The sequence below is a fragment of the Prionailurus bengalensis genome, chromosome A1, assembly GCF_016509475.1.
Source record: "Prionailurus bengalensis isolate Pbe53 chromosome A1, Fcat_Pben_1.1_paternal_pri, whole genome shotgun sequence".
In the NCBI taxonomy this organism is placed as follows: Eukaryota; Metazoa; Chordata; class Mammalia; order Carnivora; family Felidae; genus Prionailurus; species Prionailurus bengalensis.
The window spans coordinates 234,924,580-234,948,931 of NC_057343.1; the positions used below are offsets into that span (position 1 = coordinate 234,924,580).

The 24,352-nt window shown below is 42.4% G+C and overlaps 1 protein-coding gene across 3 annotated transcripts in view; it reads right to left on the minus strand.

Moving 5' to 3' along the window:
* Positions 1-24,352, minus strand: part of ADCY2 (adenylate cyclase 2) — a 414,481-nt gene that overhangs the window by 89,737 nt on the left and 300,392 nt on the right. For all 3 annotated transcript variants that reach the window (XM_043601271.1, XM_043601263.1, XM_043601281.1), the window contains 5 exons: positions 24,009-24,182; positions 21,491-21,534; positions 17,904-17,984; positions 11,254-11,323; positions 8,092-8,189 (listed from right to left, as the gene is read on the minus strand). In XM_043601271.1, coding sequence (XP_043457206.1) covers positions 8,092-8,189; positions 11,254-11,323; positions 17,904-17,984; positions 21,491-21,534; positions 24,009-24,182 — 467 coding nt within the window. The remainder of the gene's footprint in view (positions 1-8,091; positions 8,190-11,253; positions 11,324-17,903; positions 17,985-21,490; positions 21,535-24,008; positions 24,183-24,352) is intronic.

Consider the following 24,352-nt stretch of genomic DNA (forward strand, 5'->3'; position numbering starts at 1 on the left):
AGCCAAAACCTGTCTTCACACTGCTCCTCTGACCCCATCCTCCACAGTGCTCACCTGGCTCACTCTCCTCCTTGAACACACCATGGCTCCTATCATCTAGAACATTCTGCCAGATATCCACATAATTCCCATTTCAATTCACTCGGGCCTCTGCTTTAATGCTATTTAATCAGTGATGCTTTCCCTGATCACCCTCCTTCCAGGGTGCCTGGGTGGCTCAGTCAGTTAAGTGTCCAACTTCAATTCAGGCCATGATCTCACGGTTTGTGAGTTCGAGCCCCATGTCAGGCTCTGTGCCAACAGCTCAGGGCCTGGAGCCTGCTTCAGATTCTGTGTGTGTGTGTCTCTCTCTCTCTCTCTCTGTCCTGCCCTTGCTGGCACTCTCTCTCTCTCAAAAATAAAATAAAAACATAAAAAGAAATGGAAATATCACCTTCCACTGCTCCGTAGTGTTCTACTGTGTCTTATTTTTCTTAAAAGCATATCACCACTGAATTATTGTATGTGTATTTGTTTATTACATTATTGTCACATGTCCTAATAAAATGTAAGTTATATGAGAGAAGAGGCATTTCGGGGGCTCCTGATGCTTTCCTAGCATCTCTCACTGTGCTTGGTATGCGACAGCTCAAAATCTCTTGCTGAATTATTCCACAACTGTTTGGCTGCATGTGTGCTTCTGTTGTGAATTTCTATTTCTATAACAAATGCTCAGAATAGGTATGAAGTAAAGGTACATGGCCTGTTTTATTGAGTGAAAACACGCTCGGTTCCACTTTTATTGTTATCGCTCGTTTCTTACCATACCAGTGGCATTCAGCTAACTGCAACACAAATCTGTTTTCATTCCTGGAGAGAAGAGAGGTTTTCATGAATTCCATTTTTTTCACGATGGTAACAATTTTTAGACAGGCCCTCTGTTGTATAGACTGAAGGCTACAAATTCTAGCTTCCCTTGGAGCCAGGTTTGAGCATGTGATTAAGATCTGCCTTGGGTTATAAACCAAAGGGTCATGAGGTAGCTGCTGGGAAGTTTCCTCAAGAGAGGGCAGTAATGAGTGTTTTCTGCCCTCTGCTTCTGAGTCTGTTCCTCCATCAGGTTGCTCAGAATGTGTGTTGCCATCTTAGAGAATGAAGATGAGGAACAAAGTCTAATGAAAGTAGGAATGTGTGCTGGAGGGATCCAGGCCCCCCAAAGAACCCAAAGGACAGAGCACCATACTGCCTCTGGCCTTTTATTAGTGGGGAAGAAATTAAACTGCTAACTCACATTCAAGCTACTCACTGTGGGTATTTTCTTACTTTCAGATGACCTGAATCCGCAGCTGGGTATCGTTCATCTCCGTTAAAGCCGTAGGGTTCATTTATCTTGGACCGTGAGAATGATCTCCCTCCCCTTCCCCTCTTTCCTCTTCCTTCCTCCCTCCCTTCCTTCCTTTCTTCCTTCCTTCCATTTTTCCTTCCTTCCTTCCTTCCTTCCTTCCTTCCTTCCTTCCTTCCTTCCCTCCTTCTTCCTTCTCCGTGCATCCCTCTTCTCCCCCTTCCTTTCATTCCTCTAAGATTCATACCCACTCATGGGGAGGAGTTTGGTGTCATAGTATCCAATATTTGAGCCCACCAAAGAAAAAGTTCACTTTTTTTTGAGAGAGCATGTGAGCAGGGGGGGAGAGAGGGAGAGAGAGAGGATCCCAAGCAGGCACCACACTCAGTGTGAAGTGTGACAAAGGGCTCAATCTCATGATCTTGGGATCAGGACCTGAGCCAAAATCAAGAGTTGGATGCTCAACCAACTGAGGCACCCAGGCGCCTGAAAATCAAATCTACTTTCAATGGACATGAATGATTCTACCATTAAACTTCCTCCAATTTTTCTTTTCCTTCTTGGAGATAAAACCAAAATGAAAGTGACTCTTTTGAAATGAGTATTAAAGAATTAATGAGTACTGATTACTGAAATGAGTCATGGAATAATTATCAAAGAATCTCAATAGAAATAATAGATCTCACATATTTAAGTTTATAATTTTGCTACTAATTTTGCTTAAGTAAAATACCACTATTCTTAATTTAACTTGGGCTAATGAAACACACTGATATTTAACTAACCTTTATTAGGAAAAAAAAATCATTCTTATTGTAACAATTGCCTATGCCTGGTTTAATGTATTTAGTTTGGAAGATAAGATTAATGAAACTACTAAAAATTGCAAAAACAATTCAGGCTTGATCATTTTTGGTCTTTGAAAGCAGCTTACATTTCTGATAAAGTTATTATATACGGCAGACAGAAATGAGAGACTCAGCCTAAAAAAGAGAAGCCAATTAATAATTTAATTACAACTATTTAAATTCTGAGACTAGAGCCAGATTCAAGATTACGTGCCAAAGAGGGATGACATAAGGCAAGGCCCTCTTTTAGGCCAAATCTTCCCCCTTACTGATCCCTTCAAGGTCACAAATTCCTCTACTGTTAATTACTCATGCACTCATTCATTCCTTCATTCATTAGTCATTTTTGTCCTTTTTTCAAAAAATATGAGGTAGTTTCCCCAAAATAAAACAGAAAAAATAAGAGGTCAGCGCACTAATAAATAAATGAGGTCATATTAGAAGTGAGAAGCATCATTATCGCAATGAAAATTCTTCATAAAGTATAACAAAATTATTATTTTTAGATAGATAAACTCATTATCAAGGAAGAGAAAATACTAAATACACAGAGAGTATTTAAAAGCAGAGTGTGTAGGGGTATTGACGAAAAACAGCCCAGGAGGAACCAGGGGCTAATACGTGCCTTGGAGTGTGAGATTTAATGTCTATGCTACACAAAGCAGGGATGCTCTCAGGCATTTTATTGAAGGGAAATTGGAACTGAATTCTTGAATAAAGTCAGAAGCCATGAAGTGCTATCCTACCAAGAAATAGGAAACAAAAACTATGCCCACCAGGCTGATAATTTTCAGGAAAGTTGACTAACTAGGGTGATGAGTCGAAACAGAGTCATCCTAAAATGAGATCCAGGCTAAGGGGTTAGTCAAATGCACTAACCCCTTGTGTAGTGAAGGGACTTGGACCTTGAACTTACTTTAACAAAATGCTTTGACTTGAACTAGTGAACCCCAGAGACAGCTTGTGGAGACTGAAAAACGTATCGTAATAATGCCTTTGCAACTCAGAGTATGAGATCACCATGGACCCAAACCCTGGATGCTGGTGAGCTCACAGTTAAAATTACATACAATCCAAGGAGGCATGTCACTATGAGTCAAAAGATAGATCACACAGCAGAATTCATGCATTTATACACCACCACAACAGAATGAAGGAAGTGCTATTTTCATGCAATATATTTATGATACTAATAAAGGAAAAGAAAAAGGAATCCTTAGGTAAAATACAGAATTATAAACAAATTCAGATTTTAAAAAGAACAAATAGACTTCTTAGATATAAAATAATCATTGAAATTATACACGCGATGTGGATGAGGAAATCACCAGAATGACTACAGCACAATGAAATAAAGAAGTGTAAACTTGGAGGAAAAATTCTAAGACCCAGTAAACATAATGAATAACACAATATACAATTAGTAAGATTTCAGGAGGAAAAAGTAAGGATAGAAGAATACATAAGGTGATAATGTTAGAACTTCCAAGAACTAAGTAGAAATATGAATCTTGAGATTGAAAAATCACACCTAGTCACTCAGGTAAATAAGAACAAATATACATTGGGAAATAATATAGTGAAGTTTGCAGGGGGCTGGGAAGCACACATGGAGTAAAGACAAATTATCTAAAAAGGAATATAATGGGATTGACAGAAAACATTTCATTAGCAACAACAGCTGCTGAAATTGATGTGATATCATCATCATAATAGTAAGGGAAAATGAGTTAACTTCGAATTTTATACCCAGTTAAACTACTATGGAAGAGCAAATGTGAAAAAGGTAGGTAAAAATATTTTAATATAAAGAAAAAAGTAGGTGCTAATGCTACCCACAGACCTTAATAAAAGAAGTAATAAATGATATATATCAGCAAGAAGAGAAACTTGAAGAAATAACTTTTTAAAAGATGGTGAAATAAATAAAGGGATTTAAGAGTATACCAGGAAAGGGGGCACCTGGGTGGCTTAGTTGGTTAAGCATTTGACTTCAGCTTGCAGTTTGTGAGTTTGAGCCCTGTGTCAGGCTCTGTGCTGACAGCTCAGAGCCTGGAGCCTGCTTTGGATTCTGTGCCTCCCTCCCTTTCTGCCCCTAACCCATTCGTGCTCTCTCTCTCCCTCTCAAATAAGCATTAAAAAAAAAAAAAAAGAGTACACCAGATAAGCACTGACAAATGTGTATAATTTTTGAATGATTATATTGTACACCTGAAGCTAATATGACAGTATGTTAATTATGCTTTAATTAAAAAAAGGCATTGATGGGGCACCTGGGTGGCTCAGCTGCTTAAGCATCGGACTCTTGATTTCAGTTCAGGTCATGATCTCACAGTTTGTGAAATCCAGCTCTGCCTCAATTTCTGTTCTGATAGTGCAGAGCCCGCTTGGGATTCTCTCTCTCCCTCTTTCTTTGCCCCTCCCTGCTTATGCTCTCTCTCTCTTTCTCTCTCAAAATAAGTAAATAAACTAAAAAAAAAATTGATGAAGAAATAAGCTGGTAAAGGACAAGAGCAAATCTAAATCAATACTGACTATAATTATCTGGAACAAAATCTCTAAGAAATAATTATGTAGAAGATACAATGATTAACTTCAGAATACATTGAATGAAAACTGTATGTTATATACATACAGTTATATACATATGTGGTTATGTAAGTACATACATTTTAGATATGTATGCTGTATATAACTATGTGTGTGTATGTATGTGTGTGTGTATATATAGAGAGAGAGAGAGAGAGGGAGAGAAGAGAGAGAGGACACATATGCACAAGGAAGAGAGAGAGAGATATTAACTAGTAAAGGAAAAGAACAGAACAAAGAAAACTGAATCAATCCTTTAGAAGTTAGGAAGTGGGGAAGTACATCAAGAAAGGCAAGGTAATTGAAATGTAAGATGGCAGAAGTGAGTCCACATACACCAGCAATAAAATCAAACACAAGTGGAATGAAATCACATTAATACCGAAAAAATATCAGATCGAATAAATAAAAACCAAAATAAAAATCGATGCTGTTCACAGGAAGTATACCCAAACAATAACGGCTTCAAGATCACAGAAACTTATCTACAGTAAACATATCATAGGATCAAATTTGTACCGCCTGGATCGCGTGCACATGCATGTTTATTGTTTTACGCTCTGTACTTTTCTGTATCTTTGAAATACTTCACGAGAAGAATCGTTTAAAAAGAAAGAAACATGAGGACATTAGCATGAAAATAAGAGGGCATTATAATACAACATAAACATAATATAATATAAATGTAATACGAAACAAGCACCGAAAGTTCCAGTCTCCACTCTCCCTCAGTGGAGCCCGCGGACCTAGCCTGAGCTCTCCAACTGCCAACACAAAGAGGGAAGTGCAAACCAGCGCAGATTTCAAAATGTTCCGGCTCAAAATCCAACTTGTTGCTCAAGAGAAACCCACTAATAATTGGTGATGATGCCCGAGACAACGAACTTCCGTGGATCCTCTTAAAGATACAGCACAACAGAAGAGAGGTAAGAAAAGAAATGCAGAGACAGAAGACATCTCCCTGCTGCTCTCTGAAAAGTGCAATCCCACAAATTATTTTCCTTGGTCCCTGGAAGTTTCTGGCTTCTTTGGCATCATCTTTTAAAGTGTCCCAGTAGTGGATTGCTGGGTCATAGGGTAGATCTATTTTTAATTGTTTGAGGAACCTGCATACTGTTCGCCAGAGTGGCTGCACCAGTTTGCATTCCCAACAGGGCTCTGGGGTTGCTTTTTCTCAAAGAAAACAAACCAGATTAATTTGAAAAGATGTACACAGCCCTGTGTTTACTGCAGCATTGTCTACAACAGCCAAGATACAGAAACCGCCCAAGTGTCCATCGGTAGATGAAGGGAGAAAGATGTGACACATATACAATAGAGTGTTATTCATGCATAAAAAAATCTTGCCATTTGTCACAACACGGATGGAGCTAGAGGCTAAGTAAAATAAGTCAGTCACAGAAAAACAAATACCATATGATTTTACTCCTATGTAGAATTTAAAAGACAAAACAAACTAACAACAACAAAAAAAAGAGACCAAAAAAATAGGCTTAAATACAAAGGACAAACTGGCGGCTGTCCAGGGGAAAGTGGGGGATGGGCGAAATGGGGGAAGGGGATTGAGTACACCTAGCGTGATGGGCACTGAGTAATTACAGAGTTGTGGAATCATTATGTTGTGCACCTGAAACTCATAGAACACCGTATGTTAGTTATTCTTGAATAAAAATAAAGAAAAAAACCCAAATGTATACTACGAAAAAGAATTACTTTGCATAGTACGAAAACGGATGGTTAAAAAAGAAAAAACGTCCTAGTCACTTTTCTTTCTCCTAATTCCTTCCAGTGAGTGATAAACCCTGTCTTAATTATGATATAGAAAATATAAAAAGTACTCATCCAATAGGAAAATGTAGAAAAATGAAAGAATTTTTCTACTTAATAGTAAAAATAAGAGCCCACTTCCCTTGGTAATATTTGTTTCACCTATATACTTTGTTAATGCCCTTCGGCTCTATCAGTCAGTAAGCTTTTTTATGCTTTAATTAAAAAAAGGCATTGATGGGGCACCTGGGTGGCTCAGTTGCTTAAGCATCCGACTCTTGATGCTTTTTTTTTTTGTGCAGGCTCCGTTTTCTCTCCCACGCAGCACAGACCTGGAGCTCAGAAGCAGCTTAATTTGTTACTTTTTCAGAATGGGAAATGGATGTGTTGACATGGGGAACTTTCACGGAAGATTCTGTAAGCCCAGTAGAAGAGCTCATTTGGCCCTTGTATTTCAACGCGAATTTATGGGGGGTTGGGGAGGGAGGGAAAGTCACTAGGAACCTCTTCTAAAAGGAGGCAGACAGCTTGGAACGTGCATGTGTGAGTTATACTGTGACTTGTTATTACTTCCATAAATGCCTTCGTATTGGCTTAGGGCCCGGAAGAACGTCCTCTGGGGTACAGAGGGGAAAGGCAGGTCATTTCCCTCTAGTTTCCGCAACACCCTCATGAGACAAAATGCAGTTCAGTCTCGGCAAGTCAAGTTGCCCACAAATGCTGCTGAAGTTGGATGCAAACACGCAACTAGATCAGACTAGGTTGAAAACGGTTGCTTTGGCTTTTACAAAATTGCGACAAGCAGTAGAAGATTGGTCTTAAAAGTTTCTACATCCCCAATTATTGACAAACGGACAAGAGTTTTGTTTTCTTCTTTTCTCTTAGACCAGAGAATGAGAACGAATCCATCACTTCAGAGACAGTTGGTTGACTTGTGTTGCACTCAGTGAGAAGGTGCGAGAGAAAGGCAACGTAGCAATCCCAGGCGACTGGATTTTCACCAACAGATGGGACCAGAAGGCCACCCCGAAGTGCGAAATCTGGCTTGCTCAGTTTCTCCCCTCTGTCCCCAGGTGTCTCCTGGGAGGGGTGAGCTGGACAGTGACCCTATAACAAGCTGAAAGGGTGGCAGAGGGTGGACTTCAGGAAGAAGAAGGTAGAATCAGAACGGACAGGTACGTAAAGTGTGCTCAGAGTGGGTGTGTCCTTTTAATACGTAACGACGGTATTTATTCATTAGAAACAACATCTAGACATTTATCTCTTTCCGGGTAAAGTTTCCTGGGCTACGTTTCTTACACTGGGCACCAGACTAATACGGAAATCAAAGTAAGAAGGTTAAATTTATTTTTTTAAATCCCTATAAATAGTGAATCGATACGTCCATTTTGAAAATCCAGTATTATTGTAGCTAAGCATGACACACGGGAGCCACTTAGCTTCACCGCCCCCTCCCCGCGTTCCCTCTGTTTGGAAATCTGCATCCTCTCTTATCCTTTGGTATAAGTAGCTCTGGTAGAAAGGTGCACCCAGTGAGAGTCCCGGTGGAGAACCACATGTACTTACTTGGGTAATACCAGAATCTGCACGATAAAAATGCAGAACAATATGAGACACGCGCAGGTCACGTAATACTTGAACGCTGGCAGTGCGGTGGCTCGGTACTGAGGGGACAAGAAGGAAACCATGAGTGACATTCTCTGGGAGGGGCTGAAACAATCAGCCAGCAGCCTACCTGTACCTGTTTTCATGTATCAGACCCCTAAGTTATGATGTGCCGAGAAACAAGCCGGGGACACAGCCGTTCATCGCTGGCAGTGAGTGCTTCCTCCCTCCAGCTGGGCTGTGAAAGCGCTTCTCCCCCCCAAACCAGGATTTTTATGAGAAAAACTGACCAGCAAGGAAAGGCAGCACCTGACCACAGGGACCAGTGAGGGAACTGGTGGCATCACTGTGAGCGTGCAGGTGCGCGGGTCCCCTTGCGGGTCTCATGTCCACAGCTATGGGGGAAAGCAGGCGACTGTCCACATATTTTACTTTTGAAGCGTACTGCGGACATGCAGTTTGCTCATTTGATTTACTTTAGTGTTTTATGTTTACTATTTATCTCAATGCTACTCAGGGCCAGTGAGGAACTCTGCAAGACAGAGAAGGCCGGTGGGTTTTGTTCTAGGTCTGTGACCATTCCGTTTGCTTGTGTGCACCTGGCTGATGGAATCTTCTCCTGCAATGACTGGGTTCACATGGCTTTCCGTAACATCCAGGGCCGTACGCTGACCAGGGTAGCTGTCCGCCTGGGACCCCCTGCTTGAGTTATGCAGAGAAAAGCCAGCCAGCACTGCACTCATAATGGTGGTAGCGATCTCTGTCACATATAGCCCTGACGATGGCGTGACCGGCACTCTAAATGCGTTACACGCACCAACTCATTTAATCCTTACCACCGCCTAAGGAATGAACTATTATTGTCCCTATTTTTGGGTGAAGAACTTCAGACCAGAATGGCTGGTTAACATTCTTTTTTTTTTTTTTAATTTTTTTTTAACGTTTTTTATTTTATTTTCGAGAGAGACAAGAGACAGAGCGTGAGCTGGGGAGGGGCAGAGGGAGAGGGAGACACAGAATCGGAAGCAGGCTCCAGGTTCCGAGCTGTCAGCACAGAGCCCGACGCGGGGCTCGAACCCACGAACTGTGAGATCATGATCTGAGCCGAAGTCGGCCACTTAACCGACTGAACCACCCAGGCGCCCTCTGACTAGTTAACATCCTCAGGGAGACACAGCACATGGCAAAAATTGGGACAGACTCCCAAACCCAGGGTCCCAACCACCAGGCTCTACTGCCTCACAAAAGAGGGTATTCTCATAAAATTAAAGGAAAGAGCAGTTTTTGTGCCCACGCTCTTGAAACCTCCTGGCAATACCGGCAGGTTGCATTCACCGTATTTTGGGTGACTGTGCCCAAGTCGTGGGAAGTTCGAGTACATGTGCCTTGGGTTGAGTTGTGGGGTTTCAGTGCAGGATGATGGGTGTCTGGGTGGTCTACTGATGTTTCTCTTGCTTTATGTCTTACTGCCTTTGACCCCATCCTCCTGGCCAGAAGAGCAGGCTGGGGGGAGGTGGACAGGAAGGGAGCTTACATCCCAATGGCATCTACAATTTGCCTCAACGTTGGCTTCCACAAATAGGCACACAGGGAGAATGTCAGCAAGAACTGTGTTTTAAGATGACGATCGCCTTCTGTTTACTTGAATATTTTACTTGTGACTTAACAGGATAATTTACACGCTGGTGAAGAAGCGATATTCACATAATTGCCTAAGTGTGATTACATTTTTGCACTCGCTTGCACCCTTGTCTTTCACCTTCTTTTGGGCTGTCAAGATATGAATTGGAACTTCCTTGTGGTATTAGTAAGGGAAACGGACTTGAATCAGGCAGGAATCATTTCGCATTTAAACGATAAGTAACCATCAGTATCTGTTCAAGTTATTCAAGGATCAAATGGTCGATAGTAATGATGAATTATGTCACATGTCAATTTGGTAAGCTGTCTGCAGTCAGTATGTTGACTTGGAAGCAGGCAATTGATCTTACTGACTGCTAACACAAAAGAAAGTTTAGGTGCAACTAGAAAATCCAACCCTGATGGATTGTGGCTATTCTGTTCAATATCCATAAAGCAATGACCTGAATATTCTCAACAAAATTTTAATACCAGTGCGGCGACCACTGACATTAATATAGTAGCTTTTGTTTGAACTAAGCCTGTAATTATATAGCCGGATGATAAAAATTGTCTCTAACTTGTTCCTTTTTCTAGACCAAAACAAAACAAAAGGCAAATGCAATAAAACCAACCTAGAAGAGGGGTGTTTTTTGGGGGGGGGTAGCAATTACTTAATACATTTTAGCAAATGCATGTTAAGCCTAACATGTAAAGCCCAAATACATGGGGCTTTTTTATTTGAGCCTATCATATCTCTTACTGGAGGGGTCACAAGGCAAAAGTATTTAGATGCAACGAACACTTAAAAGTTTGGCATTTCTAATTCTCCCAAACAGATGTTGAATGTAAATCTCATATTTTTGTTCAATGATTTGTGTAAAGAAGCTGTGCATTTATCAGGAAGGAACTTATTTCTAAGAAAATGTGCCACTGAAGGGCACCTGGGTGGCTCATTTCCTTAAGCATCCGACTTTGGCTCAGATCATGATCTCACAGTCTATGAGTTCGAGCCCCGTGTCGGGTTCTGTGCTGACAGCTTGGAGCCTGGAGCCTGCTACAGATTCTTTCTCTCTCTCTCTCCCTCTCTCTCTGCCCCTTCCCTGCTTGCTCTCTGTCTCTCTCTCCAAAAACAAACATTTAAAAAAGAAAAGAAAAGAAAAGAAAAGAAAAGAAAAGAAAAGAAAAGAAAAGAAAAGAAAATGTGCCATTGAGTCATTAGCTCCTGTCTCCTCCTTAGCCCGGTATCTCACACCCGTTGAAGATGCCACTGCCACCTGCAGGGCTGAGTCGGGTGCCCGGCCAGACAGAAACTCGGTAACAAGACACACAGTGCAACACCTTGTGCATGGAAGCAACACAGAAAAGCCTGTAAAAAGGTCTGATACAGTCCGAGGCGATGTCAGTGCTTCGTGCAGAAAACAGGAGCACAGTTTCATGAAGGGATTTTTAAAAACTCACATTTCAGATAAAAAAGACTGGGGGAATAAAAAAGTAGCTTACTTCTTTTTCTAGTATTTTATTGTAGAACAGGAGCGAGATTCTCTGAATGTCTTCAGACTTGAGCCACTGCCTGTAAATAAAAAGGACAAACATCATTAACCCAACCCTCCAATCAATAAGCTGAAAAACTACTTTTTAAACAGTAACGGGCATCCTTCTTTCTTTATTGTAAATCATCTAAAACTGAAGTTAAAAAAAACTGCATGATGCCAGATGTCTGGATATAGAGTCTAGGAAGAAGGGGATGTGCAAATATGACACCCCTCTTTAGGAGTGACCCTCCTGGGAAAATTGGCCATTACAGTCATCATACCAAACTGAAACTCATGGTCCCGAATTAAATAACTAGGGAAATAGGCCATCAAAAAGATTCAAGTACATCGATAAATTTATTTCCTGACATTTTACTGAAATCACATGGTAGTTTCATCCCTGAAAAATTTGGTTCATAGAAAACTACCAGTTTTCTTAGCTTATAGCAAGCAATACATGAGAGCATCAAAACCATGTAAGGTGTCCTCTGAGTTCCGGGAGGGAAGATCTTGCTTCCTTCGTACTTACTGAAAATACTTTCACGGTCATGTCTTTCATTTCCATAAAGTAAAAAAGTTTTGTTTGAATGTGATGTTGAAAAATACGTAAAAATACTAATACATTAAGTGATCGGTTCAGGCCACTCGCATAGTACGTAGATGCAAATATATATACCCATGCAAACACGTGCGTAATACATCTATATCCCTCAGATGTTGAAAAATAACTAAAAATCATATGAAAGTGTGCATTCTGACGCATGGATTGACTTTTAGAAACAGGTTTCAAGAAGCCGGTTGAAATAGACGAAGAGCTTCAGGACAAAACTTTTCTCTAGGATGCTTTACACGCTTGCAAGTGGAAGAGTGACACCAAGCAAGCCGGGCATGTGGTCCATGCCTGGTACGGTCACACACTTGGGAATAAAATAAACGCACACTCGATGAAACAAAGCTGAGTGAAATACGAAGATACACATTCTTACATCCACGAGTACAGGAATGTAAGGAAAAATGGGAATCTATGTGCCGAGAAAAAAATCTAGAAATCGATACCAACAAAATACATCACCAACTGGTTTGGGTCATTACACGGAGGAATTTACATTTCTACTTCCCTTGTTTTCTTGAGTAAATACCTTTCTAATAAAAAAATAAACTGAGTTATGTATACAGGCATTATAGATATGTGTGTATATATTATACGTGTGCATACATAATGCATATATAATGTATATGTGCATGTATCTACAAGTGCGTATATACGTGTGTATATATAACGTATATGTACATATATCTACAAGTGCATATAACCATATATCTACGTCTATACCTATATATCAATATAGAGGGAGAGAGAGTATATATATTTGAGGATATTAGGTATAAAACTATGCTTTACATAGGTTTCCAAAAACTGTTGTATCTGTTCAAGTAATTACCAATTCACATGAATTTCTCACTGTGGTTCTTTTGCAATCCATTGTGGCCTACGGATTTCGACTCCTTGAGGTATGTTTGGGGGCTAGGGATTTGAGGATCCAGGAAAGAAGGCCAAGTCAACGATTGCACTTTACCTTGTAATCGGCAAGTCCCGCCGCCTACTGATTTTGGATGGCGGGGGGCGGGGGGGTGTCTCTAAATGTGCACAGATGCTTCCCATCGGGGCTAACGACTGGTTAACCCAGGAGACCAGCACATTTGTCCAGGTCCTACCGGGACAGCCCTGCGTCCAGAACCTCGCGCCACATGTGCACCGCGGTGAGCCTGACGCACCCACAGATCTACGCTACAGACAGCGCACTTCCCAGCGAGGCACAGAGGTCAGTGATGCGTTCTAGAAATGATGGCCGCTGAAAGTGAGAACCATAAAAGTGCCTTTTGGTGCAAGGCATAAGCTTTAGCTATCAGGGAAACAGACTTTTCTGGGTATTTCTTATTACTGTACCAGCTGCAAGAAGCATGGTATTGTTCTGTTCGAGGAGAATGGCTGGAGAAATAAAAGGTTGGTTAAACAGCAAAAAGAGCAGGAAATAAAACCGAAGATAAATTTTAAGCATATTCATTTTCAGAACCGTGTGCTCGTTATGAATATCAAACCATGAATAATGTATGGAGGAAACGTATTCAAAATACTTTTCTTTTTTCCTTTATTGAGAGAGAAAAATCTAATTTCGAAGTGCCTCTGGGTAACCTCAGGTTGGAAATAAAGTAAGAGCGAAATATATCAAGGAGAAGTAAAAGCAGCTCCCGAATGAACGGGGCCTCGTGTCCAGGGCTGGTTTCCGCTGCCTGCCTGTGTCCTGCGGGTGGACAGGAAGTGCTCCAGGCCAGGCCTCACTTCCCTGTGTCCCTAACCCTTAACACCGAGTGTCGTCAGCCACGAGTGTTGGGTTCTTCTGACCTTTTCCTCGGAAGGAAGGAGAGTGTATTCTTGTCACAGGCTTTGCCGTCAGAGGGTCTCTGAGATGGCCTCAGCTCCCTTCGCTGATGAGCAGGACACCCAGACATTTGTGTGATTTGCATGTTTGGGATAGGAAAGGTTAGTGGGGGCTGACAAGGTCAAATATGATTTTTGGGAACTGGAACGACAAGAGAGGCAAAGAAGGGAAAAGAAAGGAAGAGAGAGGAAGGGAAAGGGGAAAGAGGGAAGGGAGGGGGAGTGTGTGTTTTACTTATGGGGTCCTGACATGGTTCCTGACCCAGGAGGCCTATGGGATGAAGAAAATCAACCCCACTCCTGGGCTACATAATGAGCGAGTCTCTATTTGAAAACAAATTTTAAGTTTATTTATTTATTTTGAGAGACAGAGACAGAGAGAGAAGGAGAGAGAGAGAATCCCAAGCAGGCTCCATGCTGTCAGTGCAGAGCCCAAATTGGGACTCAAGCTCACGAACCTGAGCCAAAATCAAGAGTCGGCTGCTCAACCGACTCAACCACCCAGGCACCCCAAGCGACTCTGAATTAATTTATACCAAGGTTTTTTTTTGTTTTTTTTTGTTTTTTGTGCTAGGCCCAGCTCAAGCAAAGATTCCAGCAAAGATCCTGAACAAGATCCTGACTTGAATGAGGGGACTAAGTACACATACATCCTTACCCAGAATTCTTCTGGCACGTAAGCATGTAGGTTCTCACGGCAAACAGGCCACTATAAAATAGAGAGAGGACCCCTTTCCTACGGTGATGACTGGAGGTTTCTATTTCCCCCCAATTTGTATGTTGAAGGCCTAACCTGAAGTGTGGCTGTATCTGGAGATGAGGCCTCTATGGAGGTAATCAATGTTCCATCAACGTGGCCTGAATAAGGGTGGGGCCCTGATGGGAAAGAATTAATGTCCTTATAAAAAGAGACACCAGAGAGAAAAGGCCATGTGAACACAGCCAGAAGGTAACCTTCCGCAAACTGAGGGGTTAACTCTCACCAGAACGCGACCACGCCGGCACCCTGATCTTGGACCTCCAGCCTCCAGAACTGTGAGCAGTAAATGTCTGCTGTTTCAGTCGCCCCCACCGTCCGTGGTGCTCTGTCACGGCGGCCCGGGTGCTCTACAACACCTCTCCAGGCAGTATTGAAACTGAAGGCTTCGGTGGCCTGAACGGTGTACTAAGGCCCGTGACATTGGGGAAAGACGGTCTACAGAACCCAGGCCGAGATAAATGCTGCTGGACAGGTGGTGTCTCAGGGTGGGGGGCCCAGCCTGCCTCAGCCCTGCGGTCTGAGATGCTCTGGCCTGTCTGTCCTACGCTGGCACCTCAACTCCGCCCACCGCACATATTTAAACTTGGCGCACAAGCTCTTCATGAACCCTCCAGCTCGTTTCCTTCAGCACAAAGGCCAAGGTCTTTCTCTCTTAGAACTTTTCACATCACTTCTTTCTGTTTTTGCTTTAAAAAAAAAACAAAAAAACAAAAAGAAACAAACAAACAAAAAACAAGGGGCGCCTGAGCAGCCTAGTGGGTTAAGCTTCCGACTTTGGCTCAGGTCATGATCTCACGGTTTAGGAGTTCAAACCCCATGTCAGGCTCTGTGCTGACAGCTCAGAGCCTGGAGCCTGCTTCGGATTCTGTGTCTCCCTCTCTCTCTGCCCCTCCCTTGCCTGTGCTCTGTCTCTCTCTCCCTCTGTCTCTGTCTCTCTCTCTCAAGAATAAACATTAAAAAAAAAAAAAGAAAAAGAAAAAAAACAAATTTGGGAGAACCTGGCATGGCAGTCCCATCCTCAAGATAACCATATAGAATGAATGCCCCTTTATTGAAGTTAGTCTTACAGGAAAGCCCACCTCCTCTAGAGAAAATGCCCCTAGAGGGGATGGCCTGGGCACCTTTGACCATGAGGCCTCCCTTTTCCCACAATGAGGCTCTGAGAGAAGCTTCTGGCAAGTCTCCTCCGTGCAGAACTATCAATCATGCTTTCTTCTCGTCACCTCGCCTTCCAGACTAAGTCAAATCTCTCGCACCTCCGCCCTGAGCACGTTTGCGGTGACTTCTCTCCCTTAGGGCTTTGCGAGGGGACACTGCGCCTTGTGTCCTGGATTTCAAGCACATGCTGACACTGCCCAGCCCTTAACAAAATGCTTGATAAATGACTAAATGAATGAATACATGAAAATCTGCATATAAATCACGGTTTCCTGCCCACTGCAGAAAATGACAGAATGGTACGTCAAGTCTGGAGTCTCTGTGGAATCCTCAAGTGGAAATTCAAAGACAGAAGACCATCATACGAAGGCACGAGAGCAGGTGATGAATAAGGTCTAACAGAATGGGAATGAGTCTCGTTAAAAAATATATGCAAAGCAGCTTCCATTTAAACACTTCCCTTTTGGCTTTTGAGTACAGCAAGACATTTCTCCCTATTTCGCTTCCGAAACGTGTTGGGAAAATTACAACACAAGCAGTTACACCAACATCAAATATCACCTTAGAATAAACCTACGTTAAAACATGAAGGCCGTCGCTCCGCATGTATTTGAATACGAAATGATACAGTACAAACAGACAATCCGAAGGCCACCTCGACAAAAATAAAGCCAAGCCAACGATTATACTACCTAATGATTCCTTCAGTAGGAACACTCTAAAAGGTGGACACAAAGGTAGTTTAAGAAGGTACGGGTCCTGTGGGAAGACATGCTGAGGCTCGTTTTAGACGCGGGTTTTCTATTGTTACTGTGATTACGATTACGGTCATGGGCTACACGTGGTCAGGAACAAGGCGTTCTCTTTCTTCCGACGTTGTGTTTTCTTCTGGTGGGTCACAGAGTAGTAGGTGCTGTTTCCTCTGGTTGAACGAATATATCCTTCCACCCATATCACACGTCATCAGACTCCACCCTGGGTTTTAGCTGCCAGATTCCAGGTCATCATGTTTCTCGGTCCGTGATGTGTTGAGGTTTCGATTGGGGCAGAATTGAGGCTGATTTTATACTGCTGTTGGTGCCAGGCAGAGCAGAGCATTTGTCTGGGCATTGCTGGCGTGTCCTGAGTGCTCCAAGACAGGGGGGGGAGGCTTTCTCTATTTGGAGCACAATGAGGGGGCTCCAGACACGTGTTAATTGAACACGTTAGCATAGGTGAATTATAGCTCTAGTACAATCAAGATAACTTTATTGTTATCTCTGCAATCACACACACACACACACACACACCCCCTATGTACACATACATATACACTCATGACAGTCCTTCATCAGCTGTGTAAATATTCTAAAACAAATGCTTATAAGGAACAATCTAGAAAAGGCACACAGTTTTTAAAGCTGTGTAACGTAATTCTGGAAGCAGGGAGTTTAGGTGAAAACCATTCGTACTTTTCATGACTCAACTTTCATGATAAAAATCGTGGAAAGTTTTCCGTGACGTCTTTTCATTTGGACCTACGGATGTGCTTGCTACAATTTAAATTAAAAACGCTTTTACTCGGCGTCTAATTGGTACCAGGCACCATACTGTCACCCATCTTTTGCCCTCCAGGAATTCAGCCATGACACATGGACCCACGGAGAATTTCAAGGCCAATGAATGTAGTTATTATGTCCAGGCACCTTCTTTACATGGTTTCCCCTGCATCTGTCTCCTGGACCATTTAAAACTACACTGGCAACTCACAGACTTCACAGACTGAATGCCATTTTGTCCCCCAAAGAACCCTTCATCTTCCCACTGCCGCCACAAATTCAGATTCTAATGCTCAAAACCTCTCTTCGACAACGGAGAACGCAGGTACTTCCACGTTCCCTGATTTTTCAGCGGAATAAATGCATTTTCAATAGATACAGTCACATAATCCAACTCAGATTTTCCCAGAGGGCATTCCTATCGGTCTTTAAAAAATCTCACTTACTGACCACATTTCGCTCTGATTTTTCTGTGTTTACATCTCATGTTGTTTATCAGTGATCTACTTGGAGAGGATTTCTTAGGCAGGGATTAAAATGTTTCTAATTGACGGAAGCTGTTATTAAGGACAACTGAGGTGAAATGAAAGCCTCTAAAGGAATGGCTTTGTCATGGTAAGTATTACAGAGTTTCAGGTAAAATTCTTGGAAGGCGTGACATGATTTCCACATACTAGGGTTTGAAATAAACGTGTGATAATTTAAGGTTGAGAAGTACTCACTTTTGTGCATTAATTCCATCAATTGCTTGAATCATCCTTTCATTTAATTCTTCCTCAAATCTCTTCTTTTGCGACTTGGTTCTACGTGAAAAGGGAAATATTATGATAGAGATTATGACTAAACCGAATACTAAGTCCATTTTTCTGTGATGCCAAAACCTCTCTTTCATTCTGCCCATTGAATTAAAAAAAAAGCAAAATGAAACAAGAGTCTATGAGCAGCCTTTACTCTATTTGAGCCACTCTGCCGATTGAGTGAAGAGACTAAAGTTTTTTGGTGCAATAAATGTTGCCTCACTTTTCACTTACAGCAAAACAATACCAGGCGTTAAAAAGCCATGCTGAAAGATATGTACTTGGTGTTTACGATAAAAGAACTTTCTGTCCTAGAAGATGCATTAGCCCTTGACCTATTGCCTTTGTAAACTTTATTTTATGACAGAACACCCTGGTTTTGGAAATTCCCCTGTAAAAATCTGGTCTGGTTGAAGAAAAAAAAAAAAAGAAAAAAAGCTATGCCTTGTCCATGTTTCCCTTGGTCAGTTTTCAAAAATTTGCAGAAGTACACTCTTCCTTGAGGCATATCAAAGCTTAATTGGATGCATGTAAATCTTCCTCAGTATTCGAAAGCACAGTTCACGGGAAAACCCCACATGTATCTGCAGACACTCACTTGGTCTTAGAAGAAAATAATCTTTAAAAAAAAAAAAAGAAGAAGAAAATAATCTTCAGCCATAATAAAGGATGCCTTGTAAATACATTAAGTCAAAAGAATGTGTTCTCTGAGTTAATCTGACCATTAGCATAAGAATGATATAAAGGAGAAAACCAAAATAATCCCTATTCTCTAGAAGTTAAACAGTGGCGGTACCGAGTGAAAGCACAGGGGAGCATCACCAAACTGGCCTGACCCAGCCTGTGCACCGCATCATCAAGCCACCTCGTCCAAAGTGGAGACAGCACTAGGCTTCTCTGTGCTCTGGCGGGTTAAAAAACTCATTGGATGGGCCTCCTATTCTGGAAGAACAGTCACTCCTCTGATTTCAGACAAGAATAGCATTACGTATTCAATGTCACGGCTAGCGGTAATTAAATCTCATGGAAGTATCATGGACCAGATGGATGGGCCTTCCCAACCCATCCGTTTGTGGGTTGGTGTCCTCAGGTCCTGCCTTCTTTAAATAGGCCCAGGGCATCCCTGCTCCAAGAGCAGAATGATAGGAGGCGATCTGCCCCCAGACAGGAGCAAACGAAGAAGTTTTAGCATGCCAGATTCTAAGCTGTTGAAGAAGGCAAATTAATTTTTACCCTTCTTTTTTAAAGAGCAAGATACTTAGCAATCATCTAAGATGGTTCATTCTTGCTTCCAGGCAAGGAGCTGCCTTCAGTTTTCTTTTTAGCAGCGCTATGCTTAGGCTTGACTTTGCGGACTTCAATTTGGTGTCTGTTCTTTATCACAAAGTCTCACTGAATCGAAGAATAGTGGAGGTACCTGGAGACTCACAGGAAAATGTCACCCTTCAATGCTATGCCCGGGGCTAACAACAGCACTGCCTCTGTGGATCTGTTTTAGGATTCGTTTACATAATATACAGCACTCAATGCTATAAAGGTAGCACATGACGTAGCCGATAAATGCATACTATTACACAACCCTCTCTATTTACTGGTTACCTGGATAATAATTCTTAACACATAGTTTCCTTATCTCTGTGATTTTGTGGTCTCTGCTATGGCAAATGATAGGATACCCCTGGAGGTGAGAATCTACCACTAGGAGCTCTTAGTTTGTCAGCTAAGGCTTTGTTTCCCAGACTTCAGGCATTTCTGACTCTCCAGTCTGTGTTCTGTCACTGCCCCCCTCCCTGCTTTCCAATCTCCCTCCATCCTTTCTTCTGAGCTCTTTCCTGAACTGACCCACTCCCGTGCCGTGGCTACTGTATCTGAGGATAGAGTATGATCTCAGATAATGTTCAACACCAGGTGATGCCGACTCAGTAGCCACGCTGAAGGCGCAGAGAGATTTTATAACATAGGCCACTTCAGGAAGCCAGGACACGTGAAGACAGCCTAGTTGAGTCTGATTTGGAAGTGGAGCTCTCTGTGAGGCCCTGGGGCCACCAAAGATCCAACCACCACAGAGGAAAGTGGAGTCAACACGGAAGAGGCTCCTAGCAAGGCAGACGTGATAGAAGAGCGGTGGGGAGCGCAGAGTTTGGGGTCACAAATCTGGGCCTCGCCTCTTCCAGCCGTGTAGCTCTGGGCATTCTCCTAACCCCGCTCGCCTCTATTTCCTGCCTTCTCAAATGGTAATGGCATAGCGTCTACACTGGAGTCACGCTGTAGGGATGAAATTAGATTCTCTGTATGCCTGGTACAGATCCAAATGATGGCTTATTATCATTGTCTTCCAGACAGCACTCGTCCCGGAAACCACTGCCCACCCACATTGTATTGGCACTGCACGAGGGATTTCCTGCTTTGATTTCAGTAAACAGACCCTTGAGGCAGAGCCACAGGGAGGACGAGACAGATCACAGAAGGAATACGGACTCTAAAGTGAAGACGCCTAAGAAATTTCCGTGGACAGTTCCTCGCTGATGCACTAGCATCTTACTGGCTTGATGAGTCACGCCTTCTGAGGGCATCTTACGGGGTCCATAATATTTCCAAATTAGCTCAAGTTCTCTTTAATATGGCACGTGCCACTTAAAGAATGCTTCAAAAGCCCAAGAACCCAATATCCTTATAACATAGGACTCTGAGTATTAGATCTCAATATTACAATTTCAAATTTTCCCCCAAAATACAAATTAGAGCTCATTCCAACAAATAAAGTCACAGAGATGATTCTGGAATAAGGTCACCGTTTGCAAGGAGGTGGCAGGAAACAATCTAATTGTGTTTACTTTTACTTGGATATAATGCATTTTCTACAGAATAAATAGACTTCTCTGTGGGGCAAGAAAGGCTGACTTAAGTTTTGGGCTTTTCATGAATTATCCTAATGACTTCAATAAGAAATATTTAACTCCCCCAACCAACACGGATGTGAAAAACTGAACCCCAAAACCAGAGGAACATGAAAAAGAGTTAGTGACTGTGATTGTGTGGTTGATGGCGACAGGGGACCTGTGGACACTTGGGTGAACCTTTTTTCTTTTTTTTTTTTGAGCAGGTCGGGCAGGCCTTATTTTCACTATAGAAAGGCTGGATTTCTCTTGCTTTTATCTCCAAGATTCCACAGATACGAAAATGTAATTTTAAGCAACATACTCATTTTAAGAAAATTCATTTTTTTTACTACATATTAATGTTAAGAAGAGTCATTTTTTAAGGAAAACAATTTAAAGTTCTAAGGTATTTACCAGGCGCCTTTTTCCATTTCGCTCTTTTAGACCTAGTAAAGTCACATTAATAATTACATTTTTAGAAGCTGAAAACAATCAAATCGAGCTTTTCACAAGCAGCTGCTCTTTTTAGACGTGGCCTTCAGAGTTACTCTAATTGATGATAATTACTTTCAGAAATATTAAAAAAAAAACCCCCAAGCCTTTAAAAATCAAAAAGTGGGACAAATAACATACCTTAAGGTACGGTTTTGAAAATTATGCTGACCCATTGGCACATCCTATTAAAAAAAAAAGTTATTAGTTTCCAAAAACATGCTTTAAAGAATGATCTTTCAGTGATGATCATTTATAACATTATTTCTCCTTGTATCATGGAAAGCATCATTTAGGTAACAAATAATTACCCCTGTGGAGAAGAATAGCTTAATTACAAATGTGAAAAGGATTAAAAGCTCAGTTTATACTTGGAATGTCGGTGTCATCTATAAACTCTGGATGTTAGAAGTATCAGAGTTGTTGTCTGGAACTTTAAAATGTACATCCTGATATTTGCAGGTACGATTTCCCACAAGGGGCCTCAGGCAACTGCCGTTAGAGTTACTGCAGACAGCTTACAATCCTGTGAAAATGGAGTCTGACGTCAGACAGGTACTCAAACGTTCTTGAAAACACACACATCACCACAAAATGTACAGTCAAGCGTCATGCCTGAACTGGGCTGTCAAGAGACGGTGCCCTCGGTGAACTATGCAACAGCATGACTCACTGATCGAAAAGAAGAAATCCACACCCAAGTGTGCCAGCAGTTTCTGAAAAGGGACTGGGAGAGAGACACTGGTCAGGGTTTATCAGTGGGGGACCCACTGCCAAATGTTCAGCAGACTTACGAAAACCCGGAAGACCCCCTTTTATACATTTGTGGTGGAAATTAAAATAAAAGTTGAGACAAAGCTGCTCTAAGTGGCTCCAAAGAAACTTTTCTTGGCTGCTTTATCTACAGCATTAGATTAGGAAACATAGGTAGCCTAGGGAAAGGTACGGTATATATATATTTTAAAAAATAACTGAACTCCAAGTTTTATTACATAAGGTAAAATAATGCATTATTTACCAGCTCTATCAATGTTGAATCGGGAGTCAGTGGTGTTCTGCAGAGGGGATTAGATAAAAGAAATAACTTTTGGCAATGATACTGTTTGACCCTGGAATGTATTAATAAGAATGACCGTGGGGTCTTTCTCAAAGTGGGTAAGGGATACAGCCAAGCTGTATTGTGAACTGTAGACCCTGAACTTGCTTCTCATTCCTTCCGCAACTAAAACCTTAGCATAACAGGGCATCGCTCTCCCCTGGCGCCCTGAACTTCTATTACTCCAAGCATTAATTATGCCATGCCCTTTCCTTGCTGAAGATCCTCTGATGACTTCTCACTACACTTAGAATGGATTCTGCACAATGACCTCAGTGCATCTCATCCTTGATGACCCCTGTTCCTTACTGTTGATGAAACTAACTGCCACATCAACCTCCTCTCTGCCCCCCGAAGACTTCAACTCATTACTATGTTGGGGCCAGTGGATTGATCTTCTCCACCTCCTCCCCAGTTTACTGATCTCTTTCTCTGAGACAACCCCAGAGTCGCCACAAAGTCATCTCCTTCCCAAAGACATCTCCATTTCATTTTCATCATCATCGACCTCAGCAGCAGCAGAGATGATCTTGTTGGTTGCCTGGTTTCCGACCTAGGGTCTCTTGCTTCCCAACAGACTGGAAACTGCTCTTGGACCTGTCCTGGCAGTTTCCCTGGTTGACCGATGGGTGTGATCTTCTGTCAGATCACGTTTACTTGTTAGTTGGGAAAAAACACCAAGGAAGTTGAGAGGAAAGATATAACCAAGTCAAAACAAGTATGTGGATCTGGGGGCCTTGGGTGTTGTCACTCTGAGCTGCTGGGAGTAGGGAGCACAGGGCAGATGGGGAAAGTTCATGGCTGCCTAACAACCTGAGGGTTCTGTAACATTCCATTTTCTTTTCTGCCTCAACTGCATCCCTCGTACAATTAACTCCATCGTATGTGAAATTTTACTCAGAGATCATTTTAAAATCAAACATCATTGCGATTATTCTAAGTGCTTCGCCATATTCAGTTTTCTGGCCCCCTGTGGGTCTTTCTATTCTCTCTCTGCATTTCAGCCATCTTATTGAGAGTGTCTCTGTTGTAAAGCGCTTTGGCACTTTATTATCTGTTAGAAGTTGGGAGTGACATAAATCAGGAGCTACAACAATAGAATGTTCACTGTCCCTGACACAGCTTGAACATTTCCACAATGAAAAGACAGTCTGGATGCTGTGTTTCAAACCGCAAGGGCATGATGGCTTCATTTGTTCTTTTATTAGGATGCGCAGGCTTTCTTACTTCCTGAGAGCAAACAAACGAACAAAATACCGCCACGAAAAGTTCAATTGTACTTAGTTGCTAATAAGTGAGTTAAATAACAAGTAAGCAAACTGGTCCTGGGTTACAGAGTTATAACGTAAAATCACTCTGGTTGAAACCCTTAGCAAGGTGAGCCTGGCACTCATTCACACCTCGACAGCTGTTTCTAAGGGGTCTCTTCAAGGAGGAGAAGGGGTTAGGCTTGTTTCACTGCAGACCAGTTATTCTGACAGGAGATGCCCAGCCTTCTGGTTTAGGAAGAAACTAGCTTGGGTCTGGCGCGCGCCTGCGCTCTGGAACACAGGGAGAGCTCACCGTGGTGCTGATCTTGCCGTTCTCCGTGGTCATGCTATCTCGGTGATGCAGGTGTGCAAAGGGCTTGGCTGCTCCCCAGGACTCCAGGTACCGGGTCATGCGGACGGAAGCCCTCATCTTGGCTCCATCGAGGGTGTGGCGAGGTCTGAAGAGGTGAGGACTCCGTCGTTCCCCCTTGGGGTGAGAAACAAAGCATTACACCTGGCATACCAAAGGGGCAAAACTTCTCCTTCCTGCCCCCTCGCCCCGACTAAGCGATTCCTCCCACATCACCCCCTCGCTCCCCGTGGCTTCTGTCCTCACTCCTTCAGTGTGACTGGTTCCCAGTGTTACAAGCTGCTTGA